The following is a 22966-nucleotide window of genomic DNA, read 5'->3' on the forward strand; positions in this document are numbered from 1 at the left end:
GTGGGCGGAGGGGGTGCTGGTGATGGAGCATCAGGGAATCAACCACGCACTTGGAGAAGCTTGTCAAAAGTGAGCATCTTCCACCATTCAGCAACAGCTCCATTGACATGCTTAGAGTCGGGCCTCTGAAACATTTCTGCCCGCTCAAGCAACACAAAAACATGAATGTGCTACCAAAGGCTTCAGAGCTTTTTACCCCTCAAGCACAGACTGCAAACTAATGTGTTTTAGGGAGCAGCAGAACAATTGGCCGACTGGGCAAGTTGTACAATCCCTTTGCGAAAAGTGACCATGGGCAGTCACTGGTGGAGGTGCTCACAGCCCCTTGCAATGTCTTTATTCAGGTTTGGACCAGTCTCCCCCATGGTTCAAGCTAACAGTACAGCCTTGCAGTGCGGGTTAGGGGAATGCCTGTGCCTGAGCTGAGAGCACATCATGCAGTCTAATGGCCGAAGCAGTCTCCAATTGGTCAAGTGGAGTGGGGTGGAGGTGGGTGGGGTTTTGGATAGTCATGAAGTGCACTACACACTGGCCATACAAATGGCGGCCAGCACTCTCTGGCATGCGTGAAGCGGCCTCGAGATGCAGCCGGAGCCAGAGAGTGAACCAAGAGATGTCCTCAGGACACATATGCTAACGCACGCATCTCTCTCTTTGATCCTGCAGGAGGAGAACATCAAGATCATGCAGCCTGGTGATCTAGCTGTATGCCTCATGGCTTACAGAGAAGAAGGAGAGGAGTGTGATGGAGGTGGCTGGCTCACCAATGTGAGGAGCAGCACCCTCAACATGAAGGGGCTGCAGGGCCTCCTGTTCACCCAGCTGAAGACCCAAAGTAAGCCGACGTTCGTAGGCATCTCACTGGACACGGGGTCTACAGAGAGCACTTGTCATTCCTGCAGATGACTGAGAACCAGTGTCACCAAAGACTGCACATGTCTAAGGAACTAGTCAGTCACATATCCTCAGTGCTCAGGCTCCTGTCATGGAGACGCAGTGGAGGCCCTGATAGTTGCAAGATTCCAGGGGGATAATGACGAGATGCAGTGAGGACACTCCATAGATTTTCACATTGCCTCTGTGAATGTCTGACTCCTGTCTGGCTGAGGGCAGCTTACTTGCACTCTGTGATCAGGGTCATATCATGGAGATGGAGTCGTGAAACTTTAAATGCACCTGATCCTTTGTCAGCCTTCATCACCTGACCCCTTTAGGACCACATTGTCACTGGTCACAGATGTTGGAGATGGGGCCCAGCCCTACTTCAAAGATGCTGAGACCACACAGAGAGAATGATGGAACCCTGTGACGCCTGCGCATGACATTCTGGCAGCAATGACAAGCACCATCAAGGTGCAGGCATCACTAATGTGTCTAGTGAATGTGAGCCAGATCATCACTTTTGTCTGAAGTTTATACACTGCACAGGGAGGAGGCCCTGGACTGAGACACCTGCTTTTACCTTGTGCAGGAACCAACGATTCACATCTGAGTGTGATTGCATGTTGTGCTCACTAGATTGTGATCCCGAGGCTGCTCTACATTTAGGTCCCACCAAAGAGTGTGTCACTGCGCTGGTGGAAGTTGTGGGTGAGCGTTGTGACGGGTCTTCAATGGTGCTGCCCTCATCCGAAGTGCTCTCGGCGCTGGGGTAGGAGTCAAAGTGTCAGATGTGCCTATGACAGAAAGTGGAGATCATTAATGCTTGGCAGCCACATTACACACAGAACAGTGGACTCAGAGTAGCATTGAGAAAGGGATGATCTGGTGCAGGATCCTCACGTTGGTGTTTGCCGCTGACCTCACTGTCACTACAGGAACGGCCCATGTCCTCTCCGGCGAGCTCCAACGCGTGGCTCCCAAACGGAGTGAGGACCCTGATGTCCGGCACTCCACTCCCAGTCTGGGACCTCTCCTGTTGATTATGCGCGATCTTGTCCTGCATAAAGACAGATGGAGAGAGTGTGAGCAAGGCGTGTGCCAGGCCAAATGAGAAGGATGCCAGGTATGCGTGTGTGCCGAATGGAGCCATGGATGGGATGAGGTAATGATCTCCAGAGGAGATGAGGCCAGATGGAGATGTGAGGGTGTGTGTGAGAGAGAGTAAGTGGTGATGTCCCTTGAGCTGGCAGTGAGTGAGATGCCAGTGAGTGTGATGGGTTTGTGAGTGGGTGAGTTTAGAGTGATGAGATGGTTGCCTTACCCTGGCGGCACGGATGAGATCATTCAACCTTTTTCTGCACTGGATGTACGACCTGTTGTGTGCAGTGTTGGCACTGACCACCTCTGCCATCGCCTCCCAAGCCGGAGTGATGAGACTGATGGGCCTTCTGCAGCCAGAGTGGGGGTAGAGGACATCACGATGGTGTCCAAAAGGCATTCCAGGGATGAACCCCTGAATCAGGAGGCTGCACACTTCTTGGCTTTTGGGGCCAGTCTTCACTGGGGCATTGAGAACTGTGCATATGGCTGCAGTTTAAGTACGCCGCCGGGAGTGAGGAAGTGGCGAGGTAACAGTGTGGCGGGCAAATTGGAGGCTGACGCAAGTCGGCGTGTTTCCCATGAGTGCATAATTTATGAGGCGGCAAGAGGGTGATACGGAGTGAAAATCCGCCATTGCGGTTGGTGGGTAACATGTTGTTTTTCACGCCAGCTGCTGCACAGTGCAAATCTGGGATGATTCCAGCCTATGGCCATGAGTTTAGTGCACATAGTGGGTATGCGTCTCTCTATTCATTCACTTTCATTGATAAATATAAGGAAAGGTTTAGGCGCCAGTGCAGGTCTCGGGTGCTAAGTGGATACAGAACAATAATCCTGACTCTCACCTTCCTAAACCCTAATCAATTCCCTACCCATGCTAATCAATAATCTGATACTGCAAAAATATTGAATTTCACCTCAAAATGCCGCAAAGGGAATGATTCGAAACAGAGACCATCACCAGTTTATTTTAGCTTATTTTAATACATTCTCGAGATGTGAGTGTTGCTGACAAGGCCAGGATTTATTGTCCATCCATTGTTGTCCTTGAGAAGCTGGTGATCGGTCTGTTATTTGAACCACTGCAGTCCCACCATGCTTTTAGATAGGATGTTGCTTAAGTATTAAAGTCCTAATATAAATAGTCCTTTGGTAGTACAGAACTTGAGTATTGCTGAAAAAAGAGACATGTCGAAGCTTTCCACCTTGCACTCATCAGGACACTTCGGGAAACTATGGGTATTCTTGTGAAGCGTCCTGACGACTGCAAAATGAAAAGTTTTGACGTCTCTTTTTTTCAGCAATGCTCAAATCTTAATTTATGCGTTTCTGCTCAACATTGCCTTATCCTGTTTAATTCAAACAAGATTCTGCTGCTGTAATCACCACACACATGAATGTAATAGAGGAGGAAAGCTTTGACAGGGTAAACTCATTGAGTGGAATTTCACGGCCATGTTTTGGTGGGGGCAGGGCTGTAAAATGCGGTGAGCCATTCAAAAGTGCATTGACTTCAGCGTGACTGTAAAATCCTACCAGTGTAAAATTCTGCCCATTATTTGTGGGCTGCACTCTGCACTGTTACAATTGAGTTAGATACAGGGTGAATTAAGATGACTTTGTACCAGGGTTCCTCATTATCCAGTTACCCTTTCAGATTACAATGATACTAATATGGCCAGGGACGGTGCATCAGAGCTGGGGTTAAAGTTAGATCTAGGAGTAGAGCAAAATAAAAAACTCATTCTGTTCAGCATTCCTGCACCATTCAGCCATCCAACTCTGGAATGTTATGCTCATTTCTACCTTGCATATTCCCTTGACGTCACTTTTAACAGCTTTCAATTCATTCTCTACAACACTCCCATTTCTTTCTTGGTAATTTTGTATAAATTGATTTGTTCATCTGGGACACTATGAACAATTTTGGAATCAAAATACTGTGGAAGAAGCTTCTCATAAAAATCAATGGCTCCCCTGTATTCACGCATCTTGGAACAGAGGTAAATTACAGTACTCTGGTTGCTCAGGTGTTGTAAGGTCCTTATCAGCAAATGGAACTCCAATGGCTTGTAGATGATATCTGAACCAAGAATGAAGTCATAGTCTGTGGGGAACTGACTATGGTCTTTACCCCACACTAGAGCAGACACTTTTGCGCGCTGGATAATGTTCTTGGGGATGTTTTTGGCGATGTTGTACTCTATTTGATCCAGAGCATTCGGCTGGTCTGTCAATGTTACATCGCCACCTGCCAAAAGAATGTTAAAGAGTGATAACTTATTCCCATTTATTGGTTTTTTATGACATCATTCCAAATGATAATTGTGGACAGTGAAAATTCTGAGCAAATCAGATTAACACAGCGACGGATACACTTTTGCAGTGTTGTAGCACTGAGGTACCAGGCAGAATGATAGATCACCTAACTCATTTTGGCAGTGTTTATTGACCAGTATTCAAGAACTCTTGATATGATTGTTTTGAAGAATGAGAGGTGATCTTATTGAAATATATAAGATCCTGAGAGGATTTGATTGATTGATACCATAAGGATGTTTCCACTTGTGGGACAGACTAGAACCAGGCTACACAGTTTAAGAATAAAAGGTCTACTGTTTAAGATGGAGATGAGGAGATTTTTTTTTCTCACAGAGGGTCGTAAATCTGTGGAATTCAACCATGATCTAATTGAATGGCAGAGCAAGTTCAAAGGGCTGAATGGCCTACTCCTGCTTCTAATTCCTATGTCCCCATGTTCCTAAAAATTCAGGAATATGAGTTTAAGTCTTGCCATAGCAATTAGCGAAATTGAATCCAGTTCAAAAATGTGAAATTTGAAAGCTGGTACCAGTAAAAGAGGTAGATCTTAACTTCTTGCGATAGTGTGACACTAGTAGTAGTCTCCTGATTTTTATTTCTACTGGCGGGCTCACTATTATCCCTTTAAGCTGCCACATAAAATCAAGTACTACATTAAAGTGAACAGGAAGCTAACTGATTTTCATCGAAACTCAGTGGGTTCACTAAAGTCCTTCAGGAGGGAAACCTGCTGACCTCAACCAGACTGTCCCATGTGTGGTTCGATTCTCACTGAGTATGGTCGATTCTCAACTCTCCTCCCAAGCACCTAGAAAGGTAAACAAGAATACAACAGCATGGACAATTCAGCTGCCACCTAGCATGAAATTAGGACACAAAATGCACACCATGCCCTGTTGACCCTGCAAGATCCTGCTCGTTATCAACTGGAGAGTGGTGTATAATTTGGGCAAACGGTCTCAAAAACTCACCAATCAATAATCTGTCATAATCATACACACATGATCATAACTATGGTCACTGAGAGGACACTTTCCAGGGTGCATCGAGTTATCACCACAATGGATAGGATAGGTGAATAACACATTTAACCACTCAAAGCCAGACATGCATGAGGGAGTGTAAGGCATAAGCAGCAGCACAGTTATTATTCCACAACAATCCTGTCAACATCGGGCCTGGCATAACTCTAGGTCCTCCAAGACTGTTAAGCAGAGGGACCAAGCCTGGTTCAGTGAGGAGTGAACAAGAGTATCCCTGGACTGAATCAGGGGCATATGAAAATCAAGCAGGAACCTAGCGAAAGACAAAACAGATCGACGTGAATTGTAAACATTGAGAGGCACCATGCCATATACAGAGCTCAGCCAGGAAAAATAGAAATGGATCAGAAGAAAGATAGTCTAGCCTGTCATGCCCAGTGGTAATGTTATTTAAATAGAGAGAGGCTGCAGGATTCTGTGGTACAGAGGGACATGGGTGTCCTTGTGAATGAATCACAAAAAGGTTAGCATGCAGGCACAGCAAGTAATCAGGAAGGCAAATTGAATGTTGGTGTTCATTGCAAAGGGAATATCAGTAGGGAAGTGTTGTTGCAAGTGTACAGGGCTTTGGTGAGACCGCCCCGAAAGTGCTGTGTACAGTTTTGGTCTCATTACATAAAGAGGGATATACTTGCATTGGAAGCAATTCAGCAAAAGTTCACTAGGCTGATTCCTGGGATGAAGGGGTTTTTTAGGAAAGGTTGAACAGTTGGGCCTGTACTCATTGTAGTTTAGAAGAAAGGGAGGTAAACTTAATAAGACATAATATTCTGGGAGCGCTTGATTGGCAAGATGTTTAGAAGATGTTTCCCCTTATGGGTGAATTTAAAACTAGTGGGGCACTGTTAAAATAAAGGGCCTCCCATTTATGACAGATATAAGATGGAATCTCTTCTCTCAGAGGGTCATCAGGATTTGGAATTCCCCTGCCCAGCAAGCAGTGGAGGCTGGGTCATTGAATATATCCAAGGCTGGGTTAGACAGATTTTTGATCAACAGGGGCATAAAGGGATATGGGAGACAGGCAGGAAAGTGGCCACAATCAGATCAGGCATGATCTTGGTAAATGGCTGAGCAGGATCAAGGAGCCAAATGATCTACTGCCATTCTATTTCTTATGATCTTATACATCCCCTTGTTAATTACTGTCTTTCCCCCTTTAACTCAGTACATTCTTAAAACCTGTTACATTTCTAACTTTTGTCAGTTCTGATAAAATGTTAATGAATTAAAGTCTTTATTTATCTCCCCAGAAATGCTGCCTATCTGCTGAGCTTTCCCCGAATTTTCTCTGCTTGTTGGATATTGTGAACACATTTGGCTTAGGATAACAATGCTGGTGATGTATGTTGTTGCATGCAAACGAAGAAGAAACATATTGAGATGTCAAACTGTCAACATTGTTTCCTTCAGCCGTTTCGTCATTGTCATGCGATGAGCTATGGTGTTTCAATGAGGTGGACAGAACCTTCTATCCTGCAGTACCCTTTGTTCTCACTGCATCAGTGAAGGAGGCTCTTGCTAAGATATTGCAGTATGGTGGAAAGAAATTTTAGAACAAAGGGGTGATCGGTGATTGGTGACTATGTGCAACAGGAAAGGAAAAATAGAAAGAAGAAATTGAAGGAAACACCAGTAGAGTTGGTTAGAGAGCAAGAGTGACAGTTGAGATGGGTGAGCAGACAGTAGAAGAGATGGAGAATGAAGTCACGGTTTCTATCGAAAAGGCAACTAGGTAATACAGAGTGATAGAATCATAGGGCAGAATTTTTCTCTCTTCGGGCAGACAAGCATCCAACCCAAATGAGAGTAAAATAGTGTGCGATGACGTCTGCCGACCTCATCATGCACTCGCGATATTTCGCTCGGTGGGCATGTGCGAGAGGTGGCAGCATACCCGCTGACAATTAAGCAGCCTATTAAGGCCCTTAACGAATGAATTGATTCAAATTTTTCATTGCCCGTCCAACCTTTCGGTTGGCGGGCGGGCAACATGGCCAAGTGGCCTTTGCACTTTTGCCGAAACCTCATCCACGGGGGCGGGGGGGCGGTGGGGGGGAGGGGGAAATAAGCTTTTGACCAGTGATTTTAAAAAAAGTTTTAAAACTCATATTTAACATGTCCCTGCTCATGTGACTGTCACATGAGGAGACATGTTTTCGTTATTTTTAATATCTTTATTTTTACAGTTCAAAATCTTCAGCTCCCTGAGGCAGCTCTGTGCCTCAGGGAGCTTTCATTGCGCACATTTGTGTGCGTGCACAAACTTCAGCACTCGTGCTCCTCCCGCCCCCACCCTGGCAGCGTTTCACGCTGGCTGTTAATTGGCGAGCCAGCGTGAAATAGTGGGTGGCGGTTGGCTTCACGACCGCTCCTGGCCGCCCACCGCGCCCGCCCAATGAGGGCAAAATTCTGCCTGTAGAATTGTTACGGCACAGAAGGAAGCCATTCAGCCCATCATGTCCATACTGGTTCTCTACAAGAACAACTCACCCAATTCCACTCCCCTGCCTTATCCCTATTGTCCTGTGAATATTTTGCCTTCAGATAATTATCTAATTCTGTTTTTCAGTTCTCGATTGAATCAGTCTCCACCACACTCATAGGCCAAACTTTACAGTCCCGTTGCGGCGGGGACAGGGCTGTTGTAAAATGCGGCGAGCCATTTCAAACTCCATTAACTTCCGCAGGAACGCAAAATCCCACTGCCGTAAAATTCCATCCATGCAGTGCATTCCAGATGCTAACCATTCACTGTCTGAAAAGATTTTTACTCATGACATCATTGCTTCATTTGCCGACCACCTTCAAATGGTGTCCATTGGTTCTCAACTCTTTTGCCAATGGGAACAGTTTCTCCCTCTCCACTCTGTACAGGCCCCACATCATTGTGAACATCCCAAGTTTAAGTCATTAATATATATCAAGAACAGCAGGGGTGCCAACATTGACCTCTGGGGAGCCCCACTATTTTTCATCCTCCTGCGTGAAAAGCAAGTGTTCACAACTTAGATTTTCCTTTGTTATATTACCTCCTGATTCCCACAGCCCTGCCAGGTTTATTTAAACTCTCCACAATAACACTAGCGAATCACCCCGCAAGGATTTTGACCTGTTGAGCTGCAAACCCATCTTGCCTGTACAGGTCCTATCTCCCTCAGATCTAGTCCCAATGGCCAAGGAATCTAAAGCCGTCCCTCCTGTGCCATCTTTCCAGCCATGCATTCATCTTCTCTAGCTTCCTATTTCTATACTCACTTGCACGTGATATTGGGACTAATTTGGAAATGAATACTTTGGGGTACTGCCTGATAGTTTCTTTCCAAGCTCCATAAACTCTGCCTGCAGGACCTCTTTCTTCTTTCTACCTATGCCATTGTTATCAATAAGGGCCACGACTGCTTCCCCCTCAGAGTGCTCTGCAGACTCTCAGTGACATATTTGATTGTGCCATAGAGAGGTAATATACCATTCTGGATTTAAGCCTGTGGCCACAGGTACAAATTTGGTTTGTGCTAACCCTTGAATCACTCGTTCCTATTTCTTTTCTACTCTTCCCCCTGCCACCCATGTACAGCTGAACTAGCTGTGGTGCCATTGTCTGTGCTCTGACTGCACATCCCAGAGGGAGCATCATTCTCACCAATATTCAGAATAGAATACTGGTTGAGGAGTGTGATGCATAAACAGGACTCCTGCACTATGGGACTGGTGCTGCTTGACTAGCTGGCAGTCACCCTTTCTTCTTCTGCCTAAGTACCCTTAAGCTGCATTGTGGCTGCAACTATAAACATGTTATCCATGAAATCCTTGCCCTTGCAGGTTTGCCATAGAGACTCCAGCTGCTTCTTAAGCTCTGAAACCCAGAGCTTGAGCTCCTGCACATGTGGTTGTCCAGGGCATGAAAAGCACCATGGAGTTCCCACATGGAACAGGATGCAGACTCCATGGGACTGAGCAGTCCTGCCAAGCCTCTATTTATTAGACTATTAATTTTACTACTTAGTTAAATGTGAAGCTTGGAGCATGGGAAAGAGGATGAAGGAAAATCAGCACCTTCAAAATGCCGTGTTTAAGAGGGATCCTAAGAATAAGATGATTGGTGAAAAGAACTAAGAAATAAGTACTGAATGAGGCTGGAAGAATGAGAGACTTCTTAAAAAATATCAAAAGAAGAAAAATGGAGTTCTTCAGGCATCTTATTAGTGCTGAAAGGTTGGAGTGCCTAATCACCACCAGAAATATTAATGGAAGAAGAGCAAGACACCAATAGTGAAAGAAGCAGCTAGATATCATTAAAGACTGAGTTAACCAGAATTCCAACAACAAGATCTTCCACTGTTGCTATGATTGTAAAGTTTGGAAGACCACGGTCACTCGGCGTAGCATTGGGATGATGGCGACTTAGGTAAATAAAAACTCACCGGCTAGTTAGCAACCAGCTGACTCTCCTATCCTGAGGTCACTTTATTTGATAGGGAGGATAACAGAAGTGTTTTACTTAACACACATTATCAAAAAGAAGGACTTAGAATTTAACTTACTGAAAAATTAAGGCTTCTTTAATTTTATTATCATCTATTAATTAATTTTAACTTTACCGGTATATTCGGATTGATTAATTGAGTACTGATTTTAATGATATGACAAATTATTAAATTTCCTATTGTTTTTGTCTTTTATTCTAATTAATTAATCAAATCATTCTTTTGAGTTAATTAATTTAGATTAAATTGAAAGCTTACTGGTGCACTCACCTGTGTGACTCATTTTCCTGTGACATCACCATGATTTCTTTTCTCTCCTATGGCTCAAACCCATAGATTACGGAACCATCCATTCCCAACCTGCTTTACACTGCTCCCAGTCTGCTTCACACTGCTCCGAGTCTCCTTTATGCTGTGCCTGACCTGCTTCACACCGCTCCCCGTCTGCTTCACACCGCTCCCGTTCTGTTTTACACCGCTCCTGGTCTGCTTCACACTGCTCCCGGACTGTTTCACACTGCTCCCAGTCTGCTTCACACTGCTCCCAGTCTGCTTCACACTGTTCCTGGCCTGCTTCAAACTGCTCCTGGTCTGCTTACACTTGTGAATGTGGTGTCACAAACTTGAGTGTGGGGAGGATCTCTGAGGGAAGGGGACCCCCTACAGGTGTGATTCGCACCACTCCCAGTCTGTTTCACACTACTCCTGACCTGCTTCACAATGCTCCTGACCTGCTTCACACTGCTCCTAGTCTGCTTCACACTGCTCCTGACCTGCTTCACACTGCTCCCTGTTGTCGTTTATTGCAAGTAGAATGGAATATAAAAGTAGGGATATTTTGCTACAGTTGTGCAATACGTTGGTGAGACCACATCTGGAGTACTATGTACAGCTTTGGTCTCCTTATTTAAGAAATGATATAAATGCATTGGGGGAAGTTCAGAGAAGATTCAATTGACTGATACCTGGGATAGGGATGCTATCTTACAAGGAAAGGTTAGACAGGCTGGGCCTGTATCCATTGGAGTTTAGAAGAATGAGAGGTGATCTTATTGAAACGTATAAGATCCTAAGGGGAACTGACAGGGCGGATGCTGAAAGGATGTTTCCCCTTCTGGGCGAGACTAGGACTAGGGCACACCATCTAAAAATAAAGGATCTCCCGTTTAAGATGGAGATGAGAAGAGTTTTTTCTCTGAGGTTTGTGAATCTTAGGAACTCTCTGCCCCAGAGAGTAGTGGAGGCATGGTCAGTGAATATTTTTAAGGCAGAGGTAGATAAATTCTGGACTAACAAGGAAGTCAAATGTTAATGGAGGTAGGCGGAATGTGGAGTTGAGGCCACAATCAGATCAACCATGACGTTATTGAATGGCACAGGAGGCTTGAGGGGCCTAATGGCCCACTCCTGCTCCTAATTCATATATTGGAATCTATGATTAAAGTTGAAATATTCAGGTTGTTCTGAAAAAATTACACTGAATGTGCCCAGGCCATGTTTATACAGTAATTAATTCTCTGTTCAACAGCCAAAGATGAAATGTATTAATATATATCATTTTAATTGGATTTCCTCAAGTTAGTGAACATCTTAATGAGAGGTCGTGCTCCGAGATGGAAAGTGGGACTGGGCCCAAAGTCCCATGTGCACGGGATGAATCTTGATAAGCTGCACTGATTTTGAGGAATTATGCTTATTATCTGAAGGCAGTGTACAATACTTGAAATCATTTCTCTGAAACAGTGAATGCTTATGCTGTTAAGATCATCACTAGGAGTGAAGAATTGTCAATGTTCAAGACCTTAAAAACAGTTCAGGTTGAAAGAGTGGCCAACAGGTGAATTATTTCACCCATAACTTTTCACAAAATTTCTGCAACAGAGCTGCAGCCAACTGTGGAAACCCAGTAACTATTTTGAATGTATAAATCCAAAACGTGTTTCAAGGTAGGATACAAAATCAAAACATGTTGTCCGGGAGGATATGATCACATTTTGTTGTAAAGATGATATATGGAGTTCATGGGGGTTTAATCGTGCCCAAGATCAGTCAGTCCAGGTACACAAATAGTCGTTATGTAGTACAAAACATGACTATTGCTGAAAAAAGAGTGTTGTCAAAGTTTTTCCTCTTGCACTCATCAGGACAGAATCGCAAGACTACCAGTTGTAAAGGGAACAACAATTTATACTGCTTGAGGGGAGAGTGCCTACCAATCAGCACTCTCTTCTCCTGCAGTATAAATTATTGTTCTGCTATTCTTGCAAATCTGTCCTGATGAATCCAAAACAAAAAGCTTTGACAGCATGTCTCTTTTTTCAGCCATATTCAGTCCAGGTGTTTGTCGCCATGCATAGTGGTGTTACCACGTTGTAGTTGGTTTACCCTCCTCACACCTAGAGAGTGCCAACTCTCTTTCACTCACCCAGCAGGACGGCAAGAATCCCCACCAATCCAGTTCCGGACCCCAATTCAATCACCTTCTTCCCAGCAAAATTGATCTGTTCTTTCTCAAAGTAGCGGCAGAGAACTTTGCCCTGAAACAATATGTTGGATTAACAATAGAAGTAATTAGTTCACCTGCAACGTTTCGCAACATATCTGAAACCCAGCACATGCCGCAAAAGAGGGTGTGCGCGAAGTATATAGTTTCATAAGGAACATAAACACAATATTTTGAATAGGAAACAGCCGCCAGAACATCATATCAGGGAAGATATAATCCTAGTATATGTGGCAAAGGATGCTGTGTACAATGGGCATGGTGTTATAGAAAGCACAAACCCAGTACATGGTGCTAGGAACAAGTTTGTCGATCCAGATGGGGTAGAGACCCATTAAACCATTCTAAAGAGTGTGCACTGTGGTGCCAAGAGGGGCATAAATTGATTACATGCTGCCATGGATGATATTAAAACAGTATATGGTGTCATGGACGGAATAAACTGGACCTAGATCAGTTAGGGTGCAGGAAGCATAAAGCAAAACTATTTATTCTTTCATGGGATGTGGGCATTGCTGGCAAGGCCAGCTTTTGTTACCCATCCCTAATTGCCCTTGAACTGCAAGGTATGCTTGGCCATTTCAGAGGTTATTGCTGTGGATCTGGAGTCATGTGTAGGCCAGACCAGGTAAGGATGGCAGGTTTCCTTCCCTAAAGGGCATTAGTGAACCAGATGGGTTTTAGGACAATCAGCAATAGCTTCTTGGTCATTATTACTGAGTCTAGCTTTATGTTCCAGTTTTATTAATTGAAGTTAAGTTCCATGAGCTGCTGTGGTGGGTTTTGATCTCATGTTTCTAGAGCCAGAGCATTAGCTTGGGCCTCTGGGTTACTAGTCTAGTGACATTACCACTACACCACCATCTCCGTCAAGATGCTCAACTGGAATACATCTAAATTCTCTGAGCAGAAAATAAAGCTGGCTCAGCTGTATTGGAAACAAGTAAGATGTAAATGAATGATGGAAGGCCTGTATTAATCTATATTAATGACTTGGATTCAGGGAAGAAATAAGAAATTTACAAATGGATATGGAAAGCTTAGGTGAATGGGCCAAAATTTGGCAGATGGAGTTTAACGTGGATAAGTGTGAGGTTATCCATTTGGTCGGAAGAATAAAAAGGCGACTTACTATTTAAATGGAGAGAAACTTCAGAATGCTTCAGTGCAGAGGGATCTGGGTGTCCTTGTGCATGAATTGCTGAAAGCTGGTATGCAGGTACAGCAGGTAATAAGGAAGGCAAATGGAATTTTGGCATTTATTGCAAAAGGAATAGAGTATAAAAATAGGGAAGCGTTGTTGTAACTGTACAAGGCATTGGTGAGACCGCACCTGGAGTACTGTGCACAGTTTTGGTCCCCTTACTTGAGGAAGGATGTAGTTGCATTGGAGGTGGCTCAGAGGAGGTTCACTGGATTGATTCCAGAGATGCAGGGCTTGTCTTATGAGGAGAGATTGAGCAGCTTAGGCCTATACTCGCTAGAGTTTAGAAGGATGAGAGGAGATCTAATTGAGGTATATAAGATGCTAAAGGGGATAGACAAAATAGACGTGCAGCGGATGTTTCCTCTTGTGGAGCATTCTAAATGAGAGGCCATAGTTTTAGGCTAAGGGGTGGTAGATTTAAATCAGAGATGAGGAGGAATTACTTTTCTCAAAGGGTCGTGAATCTGTGGAATTCACTAACTCAGAGTGCAGTGGATGCCGGGACGCTGAATAAATTTAAGGAGGAGATGGACAGATTTTTAATTAGTAACAGGTTGAAAGGTTATCGGGAGAGGGCGGGAAATTAGAATTGAGGCCGAAATTAGATCAGCCATGATCGTATTGAATGGCGGGGCAGGCTCGAGGGGCTAAATTGCCTACTCCTGCTCCTAGTTCTTATGTTCTGTATATAACAGGCCGTTCGGCTACCAATTAAACACAAGTTTATAGTGAGAAAGAAATGGCATCCTAAACTGAGGCTGTTTGGAAGAATAAAGATCGGGAATTAAAAAATGTAACAGAAATGATTACAATAAATGTCTGAATCATAATACAATACAGAATTAAGCAGAATAAATAAAGTGCAGAGGAGATCTGGACAAGGCATTAAGAGGGCAGAGTGAGTGTATGAGAAAATATTGGCACAAAAGGACACATGTTACAAACATGCAAATTATAAATGGCTAGTCAAAGAATGGTTCGAACCGAATAGTGAAGATAAGGTTGAAACAAAGGTCATGTGAGGTAGCAAATGAAGATTTTCATTTCTCCTCACATAAAAAGAGGATGTTTCCAATTTCACAGTAAAGATGGAGGTGGCAGAGAAATTGAATGGATTAAAAGTTGATAAAGATGATTTTCTTAGCATTGGTAGTACTTAAAGTAGAAAAGAAACATGCAGTCTGGAAGGGATGCATGATAAAGGCTCTTGAAAGGAAGGAAGACTACATCCTCTTCTTTTATTCCTGTATACTGAAGCAGTGTCACAGGACTGGAAGGTTCAAAATATTACAGTGGTAACCAATAAAATAAGAGGGATAAAACTGGTAACTAATGTCCTATTGCCACCAGTGGAAAATGTTTGGATGCAATAATTTGGGACAAAACCACTTTGCTACTCAGAAAAACATGCAAAATATGTAACATGCACTCAGTTCTTAAAGCCAAATGTCATTGGCAAACTTGATTCAAAGGCTAAGGCTACTGGGTCAAATGGCCAAGGCTGACATGGTACTCACCCTTCCAGTGCACAGCAAATCATTGAATTGTTTGCGGCACTGAATGCCTGTGTGCCGCACATTGTCATGGGCGCTTACTGCCTCCCCCACCTCCTGCCATGCCTGCCTGGTGAGGTGGGGGCCCCTCCTCCTCCCATCCTTTGGATACAAAATATCCTGATGGCTGGACACCTCTACGAGGAGGACAGCAAGGCAGGTATCTGAGAAGTGAGGGGCACAGTGGCCCCCCACTGACCTCTCCTGCAGCCTGGTCCCCTCCTCCTCCTCCTGCTCCTGTGCTCTGAAAGCAGCCTGTCTCTCTCTGTGAGTGGCCATGGTGCACTGCCTCAACGAGGCTGCCTGGCCACTCTTTATACAGACTGCTGGTTCCCCATTGGAGCTGGCGGTCTGAACACGCCCGCCTTCACAACGATTATCCCGCTCTACATGGGAGTCGCTAACCCGCTGGGCCGGCCTTAATTGGCCTGCCTGCGCAAAATGGGGGCGTGGACCGTTTTGGCAGCGGCAATCGGCTGCCTGCCCGCCGCCGAGTCGGTCGGGCTCGACCGCCCGCCTGTCAAGGGCAAAATTCTGCCCACTGTGTATAAGCATAGAAAATTGATCCAAGAAACATTCAGATTTAGAACCCATATGCAAAGAGGGTACATACCCAGTCCAGGGTTCCACAGAAAATATAAAGCCAGCACAGTGTCAGCCAATATGTAAATCAAGTAGGTTCAATTCTAAGGAGTGCACAAACCTAGTAAATCTTGAACTATATAGTACAAGCCAGGAACCTGGTTCACTGAAGGGTACAACATAGGAAATGGGAGCAGTAGTAGGCCATTCGGCCCGTTAAGCCTGCTCTGTTATTCAAACAGATCATGACTGATCATCTACCTCTTATGCAATTTTTCCCCACGATCCTCATATCCCTTGATGTCATTAGTCTCCAGAAATCTAACGATTGAACTTCCACTGCCCTCCGGGGCAGAGAATTCCAAAGATTCACCACCCTTTGAGTGAAGAAATTCTTCCTCATCTCAATCCTAAAAGGCCAAAAGTGCCTAGGAAATGCCCCCAAAGAATGTCAAGTGCAACAAATGTTACTCACAGGGCACAAATCGAATACATGGAGCCCTGGAGGGTACTAACATGGCAAATGATGTCCGAAGCTGAAACACATGAAGGGAGGTTGGTGGAGTACAGGTCTCTGCAGTCTATTTTCACTCAGTACAGTAAGTACGGAGCCACTGCTAAGGAAATTGGGTGTCTTTCTGAAGGACATTGATCTCTCTGGGTCCAAATGGTTGGTAGGATTTTGCATGATGTAAATCCTATAAATCAGTCACCGTTATCTCTGGTCACTTGTTTTTGACCGCTGTCTAGCATCAAGAGAGAAGTTACTCAGAATATTTTGTTGCTGAAATGGGCCCAGATTGATTTGCCTCTGCTGGGAGATGACAAGGCTGCTGTTGGGTAGGGGCTATTGTGAATTACACAGCTGAGTTGCAACACAACTGGGCTCGCTGGTCTTTTCCTGTCTGTCTTAATGCTATGCTTGAAATGGGATTAAATTTAACATGAATCTGTGGTAAGAATGTTTCAGTGAGTGAATAGGGATTCTATAGAATGGCTTCCTGAGGGAGACGATGGAAGAAGTAAATATTGTTTAATGCATCCGAAAGTTGGGTAGAATTTATTTTTCCCCAGTAAGTTAACATATTGGGTTACAATTTGAGACGTGGCATGTTCTAAGGATAGCGTGCTTAAGAGGAACACGTGACTTTGGGCATAAAGTTCCAAAAGCTTCCCAAATCGCCAAACTGGCTTTTCTCTCACCTTATGCCTGGGTCTTTTGAAGTCTAACTGATAGAGGTTCAGTGCCATTATTGGGCAAAAATGCCCTCTAGATGTATCATGTGACTAAGAGGATGAACTTTTCTCATACTTCTAGCAATTCCTGAATTGCAAAGTAAGTTCGTTTACAAACCGACTGCATACGAACAAACAAATTAGGAGCAGAAGTAGGCCACTCGACCCCTTGAGCCTGCCCCCCCCATTCATTAAGCTCATGGCTGATCCGATTGTAACCTCAACTCCACATCCCCGCCTACCCTCGATAATCTTTCACCCCCTTGCTTCTCAAGAACCTACCTACCCCTGCCTGAAAACTATTCAAAGGTTCTGCTTCCACTGCCTTTTAGGAAGAGGTCTAAAGACTCACGACTCTCTGTGAGAGGAAAAATTTCTCCTCATCTCTGTCTTAAATGGGCGACCCCTTATTTTTAAACACTGACCCCTAGCTCTAGATTCTCCCACTAAAGGAAACATTCCTACATGTAATAAATCTTCCTCAATATGAGAAGTAATGTTGGGTTGGGGCTGATTGTAATCGAAGACAGGTCCTCTGGGTCTGCTATTCCTCTTTTAATTACAAACATCGAACTTACACTTTTCCAGATAATTGCTGATATTCCAAGGGGAACATTCATATTCCGAGTGATCGTCACGCGGTACCCACAATACTTAAAATAACTTTCCAATTTCCTGCTGTCATTTGGAAGGGCCTTAGAATTGGAGCTGGAGGAATGCTGATTTTCCTGTGGCACTTGCATCATCGGCTGAGAGTTCGGATCCTGGTTGACCCTCTCCAATCTCAAGGCACCTGGTTGCACGCCTGTCTCAGTTTCGGCTTTATGTATGTACAGTCCTTTTGCTCTACAGCGAATAAAACAATTCAAAACTGAACTGGAAGCATCATAAAATTCATTTAATGACTTACCCTTCTCTCCCTTCGTTCCCTAATAAATTCTCCAAGGGCATTTTAACACAATATTCAGGAGCTTTTGAGGGGTTCTATTAAGTGAAAAAGTAAAGTGCGTTTACAGATACTGTACCCTACACTGTGAGCTTTTATCTTAAGACAAATGCGGCATTTGCCTTGCTTGAAATGGGATTAAATTCAACATGAATCTGTGGTAAGAATGTTTCGATGAGTGAATAGGGATTCTATAGAACTGTTTCCAGAGGGAGGCGACGGAGAGGCAAGTATTGTTTGATGCATCTGAAAGTTAGGCAGAATTTTTTCCCCAGAAAGTTCACATTTTGGGATACAATTTCAGACATGGCATGTTATAAGGATAGCGTGCTTAAGAAGAACACATGACTTTGGGCATAAAGTTCCAAAAGCTTCCCAAATCGCCAAACTCACCTTATGCCTGGGTCTTTTGCAGTCTAACTGATAGAGGTTCAGAGCCATTATTGGGCAAAAATGCCCTCTAACTGTATCATGTGACTAAGAAGATGAACTTTTCTCATCCTTCTAGTAATTCCTAAATTGCAATGTAAGTTCGTTTACAAACCGACTGCATACGAACAAACAAATTAGGAGCAGGAGTAGGCCACTCGACCCCTCGAGCCTGCCCCCCCATTCAATAAGCTCATGGCTGATCTGATTGTTCATTTTAAGGTGCCCAGATTTGATCCAGTTTGCAGACCTAGCAGAGGAGATTTAACCACAAACAGTGGTATCATAGACCCAGTGCATCAGGCTGCATCCTCTTCCCTGCCCAACTTTATTTGTTACATATTCTTGACCTGTCACACCAGCTTTATCTCTCCCTCTCTGCCTTTTGCCATTTAAAAAAAAAAAATTATTTCCTGGGATGTGGGTGTCGTCGGCAAGTCCAACATTTGCTGCCCATCCCTAATCGCCTGTGAACTGAGAGGCTTGCTAGGCCATTTCAGGGGGTAGTTAAGAGTCAACCACATTGCTGTGGTTCTGGAGTCACATGTAGGCCAGACCAGGTAAGGATGGCAGCTATCCTTCCCCAAAGGACATTAGTGAACCAGATGGGTTTTTACAGCAATCGATCATAGTTTCATGGTGACCATTACTGAGAATAGCTTTTCAATTCCAGATTTTTTAAAAGTTGAATTCTCAGTTCCACCAGATGTAGTGGATCAGACTGTTTAATGACAAATAACAAAAATCAGAATTTGGGTTTCAGACCCAGTACTGCATAAAGAACCCTGGAATCGGGAGGCGTATGGACTGCTATTGCCTACAAATATACAAAACAATAACTTACTTTGCAATTTCTCGGAGTGGCTCACTGAAGGTGAATCGTCTTTGGTACAATACTGTTGAGCAGAAGCTGCTGCCTGGGCCACGAGCTCTCGCTAACAGCTCACGCTGAGCATTGCCTCCACTTTTAACTGGCCACATTATCTTCAAATTGTAACATCTTCACACATTTCGTCCTACTACTGCAAAATACATCAGCTGCTTTTCCAGTGTAGGCATGTTCCTTGTGATGGGGGACGCCCATTCTTTGATGCTTGGCTGTCAGGTTGTTACACTGGGACGTGCAGTGTTTCCTGTACTACATCTGATTAAAATACTAGTTGGTGGCATTCTACTGTGCTGAGGGAGTTTCCAGTATCTCTTTTGCTGAAAAGCTATTTATAAAGAAAATGTTTATAAGGGAACATGATCAGTGATCATTTCTGTCATCACACATAAAGGTTCTTCTTTGCAGTTCTTCTGCGACTCCAAAATATCCATGTGTCCTGAATTCGTCAGGGCATCGCTAGTGCTTTTTCCGAGATTACAGTAAAATCCTGCCATTCGTAGGGGTTACGTTCCCGCAAAACCTCGCAAATGGCGAAATCATGAAAGATGAACGTATTTTACAATGGGAGTGGATGAGATAGGTTCCGGCCATGCTAAAATTTTACACGGGCAGAATTTCGCCCTTGTGAGGCGGGGCAGGCAGGAAGCCGACCACCGCCCGCGATCGAGGCCGGAAAGTGATTTCACGCTGGCGGGCCAATTAAGGCCCACCCAGCGTGAAACGCGAGTGGCAGCGCTCGGTGCTGTCTGTGCGGGCGGGGGGAATGCGAGCTGAGTGAGAGCGAACTTCGCGCATGCACGCAAGTGAGCACTTGCGAATCTCCCTGAGGGACATACCTGCCTCAGGGGGATGAAGAGTTAAAAAATAAAGAAATTAGAAATGTTATAAAACATGTCCCCTCATGTGACCCTGTCACATGAGCAAGGGCATGTTATCAATTAAATTTTAGTTTTAATCGTATTTTTATTTGCTTTAGGAAACCTCAGCCCGCACGTGGATGAGGTTTCCTAAAAAGTACAAAGACTGCTTGGTCTTTTCGCCTGCCCACCAATTGTAAGGTGAGACAGCCAGCGAAAATTTTTATTTCATTGATCCTTTAATGGCCTTAACAGGCCTTTTAATTGTCGGCAGGCGCGCTGCTGACTCTGCCTTCCAAATGAAATATCGCGTGACTGCGCATTCGGAACGCTCGCCCAACGTCAACGTGCGTCATTTTATGCTCGAGCGGGTTGGGCAGCGCTCGCCCGCCGAACTAAAAATTTTGCCCCATGTATAAAGGCAATATAAACTATCTTTTTAATAAATTTAAAGAGAAATTTACCAGAGACATCGTTTAACAAAACAAGAAAAATGTAAAATTTGTCACACTTACAGAGCTTTACTTGAGAGTGGAGGTGGACAGAGATCTGGAATTAAACTGCAGCAACAAGGAACACCCACGTGAAAATAACAACAGACGACATACGCGCAGTGCATACCTTCCACTTCAGGAAACACACCTTCCTTTTTTAACTTTAGGCGTTATTTTTTCCTTTTTCAGCATTTCCTAAAGATGGCTGCCATTTTTTAGTTTCGAGTCCGTGGATAAGTGAGCGCTTGGGCCGCAATGGGTGAACTGGTGAACAAAGGCTATACGTGGATAAGTGAATTCGCAAAATACAAAGGTGTGAATGGCAGGGGCTTTTCTATATTTGAAAAGAGTTACGAAGGTAATGTTGCATATGAACTTATATCTCAGTGGGCATTGGTCAAGCTCTTGTATCATTGCTTAACTCTTTCCCTCGCATCATTGGACACTCAGGTGGCCAGACCTGAACACACTGTTGCAATAGGATGGTCACTAAAGACCCACTCTTCGAATAAACTGTTCAAGCACTTATACTTGAGATACATGCTGTACTTCAGTGACATTGACCTGGGCGTATCACTGCCTCAGCAATGGATCAGTGAGTCCTGTGGATGTCGCAACTGTAGTGCAATAGTGACTGGCTCAGCCTCGTGTGGGGCAATCCATGGCTGCAGGGATCACAATGCAAATGGTGCACTAATAAGTAGGACTTCCACTCAAGCTATGTGGCAAATATTTAAGGGGAGTCACTAGATTTTAGTTCCAGAGGGTCTCCATAGGAATTGTATGCGGAGTGGAGTTAGCTCAGAACTCGTTATTTGTTCATGGGATGTCAGTATTGCTGGCAAATACCCATCCCTAATTGCCCTTGTTCAGAGGGCATTTAAGAGTCAACCACATTGCTGTGGGTCTGGAGTCACATGTAGGCCAGACCAAGTAAGGACAGCAGATTTCCTTCCCTAAAGGACATTAGTGAACCAGATGGGACTTTACAACAATAGTTTCATCATCACTTAATTCCAGATTTTTAAAAAAATTCAAATTCCACCATCTACTGAAGTGGGATTCGAACCCAGGTCCCCAGGGCATTACCCTTGGTCTCTGGAATACTAGTCCAGTGACAATACCACTATGACACTCCCTCCCCGTACTACACTGGGCGATGGGGTCACATTGGGAAATAACGATAGCGGGTACACAACAGCTATTATAGAGAGCACAGCTACATAGAATCTACATAGCTAGGTGTTGGGGGCTGGATACACACGAGGAGCTAATACGTCCCAGGAGGAGGGCAGTGTTGGGAGATGATCTCACACATACAGGGCAGCTAGGGAGGGAGGAAAGGTGTCCGTGTTTCAGAAGAGAATCTGATACAGCCCGGGGAGAGGTGAACTGATCCCCATAGTTAGAGGCAGGTAATGGTAGCAGTGGCAGCGAGTTAGCAGGGATGGAGGTGGTGGATTCCTGTGGGTAGAGATAGTAAATTCCCGTGATCAGAGCAGCTAGTATTTCTGGGGTATGAGGTTAATTCAAACGTGATGAATTGCTGATACCATTGAGGGTAATGGGCGCAGTGCTGCATGAGAGGGGGCTGAATTTCACTTGAGGATGTGGAGGGGAGGGGTGGGGATCTTACTGACGGAGCTGCAACACAGGGAGCAGCGGACAAGTGTGGGAATTTGGGTGGGGGTGTAGCTGTGATGAGGCAAATTCCACATTTATTATTATTATAACTAATATTGATTGTTCACGGGACGTTACTGTTGCTGACAAAACCAGCATTTACTGCCATGCCTAATTTCCCCTTGAGAAGGTGGCTGTGAGTCACATTTTTCGACCGTTGCACTCCATGTGGCGGTCTGACATCCGCAAGGAGAACAAGGCTTGGAGAGACATCCCGTGAAGGGAGAGGCCAAATCTTGAGGGAGGGGATTGATATCCGTCACAGAGGAGGAGTGAATGCACACACGGTAGTAAGGTCCATTGCCCAGCGAGGAACATGAGCAGTTAGCAGTGTCTAAAGGAGCCCAAAGCCTGTGTGTCAATATTCACCTTCATTCATTGAGTTGGTTGTATTCTTTGGGGAAACCATTTTAATTTTAACACGGTGGTAACTGGACAGAGAAAGAAGGGTAGTCATAAATCTGTTCTCTAAATGATTTCGTGAATAGCATTCCACTGTTGCACAAATTTTTACACAAATTTCCTAAATTTAGCCATTGAAACAGCACTTTGAATCAAACATTATACTTCAATTCAGGTTCAAAGTGAGCATAAATGAGCCACCATGAATGGAATTGACTTGTCAGTATTTTGAAACTGTTTAGAGTTTCACAAGAGACTGGTTCTAGGCCGAAAGGACCAACAGGTAACATTAAATAAAGTGAAAAAAAAAGATACTCTTACACAGCAGAATCGCAGTGGACAAGGTTCGA

At 44.4% G+C, this 22966-nt stretch overlaps 1 protein-coding gene across 1 annotated transcript; it reads right to left on the reverse strand.

Moving 5' to 3' along the window:
• Positions 1 to 2935: 2935 nt before the first annotated feature.
• LOC144668990 (EEF1A lysine methyltransferase 3-like) lies at positions 2936 to 17641 on the reverse strand. The gene is made up of 3 exons (XM_078531526.1): positions 17495 to 17641; positions 12261 to 12372; positions 2936 to 4234 (listed from the first exon to the last, which is right to left on the reverse strand). The coding sequence occupies exons 1-3, from the start codon at positions 17534 to 17536 to the stop codon at positions 3837 to 3839; spliced, it is 552 nt and encodes a 183-aa protein (XP_078387652.1). The 5' UTR covers positions 17537 to 17641; the 3' UTR covers positions 2936 to 3836.
• Positions 17642 to 22966: the final 5325 nt, after the last annotated feature.

The sequence above is a fragment of the Cetorhinus maximus genome, chromosome 28 (assembly GCF_964194155.1).
Source record: "Cetorhinus maximus chromosome 28, sCetMax3.hap1.1, whole genome shotgun sequence".
NCBI classification, from domain to species: Eukaryota; Metazoa; Chordata; class Chondrichthyes; order Lamniformes; family Cetorhinidae; genus Cetorhinus; species Cetorhinus maximus.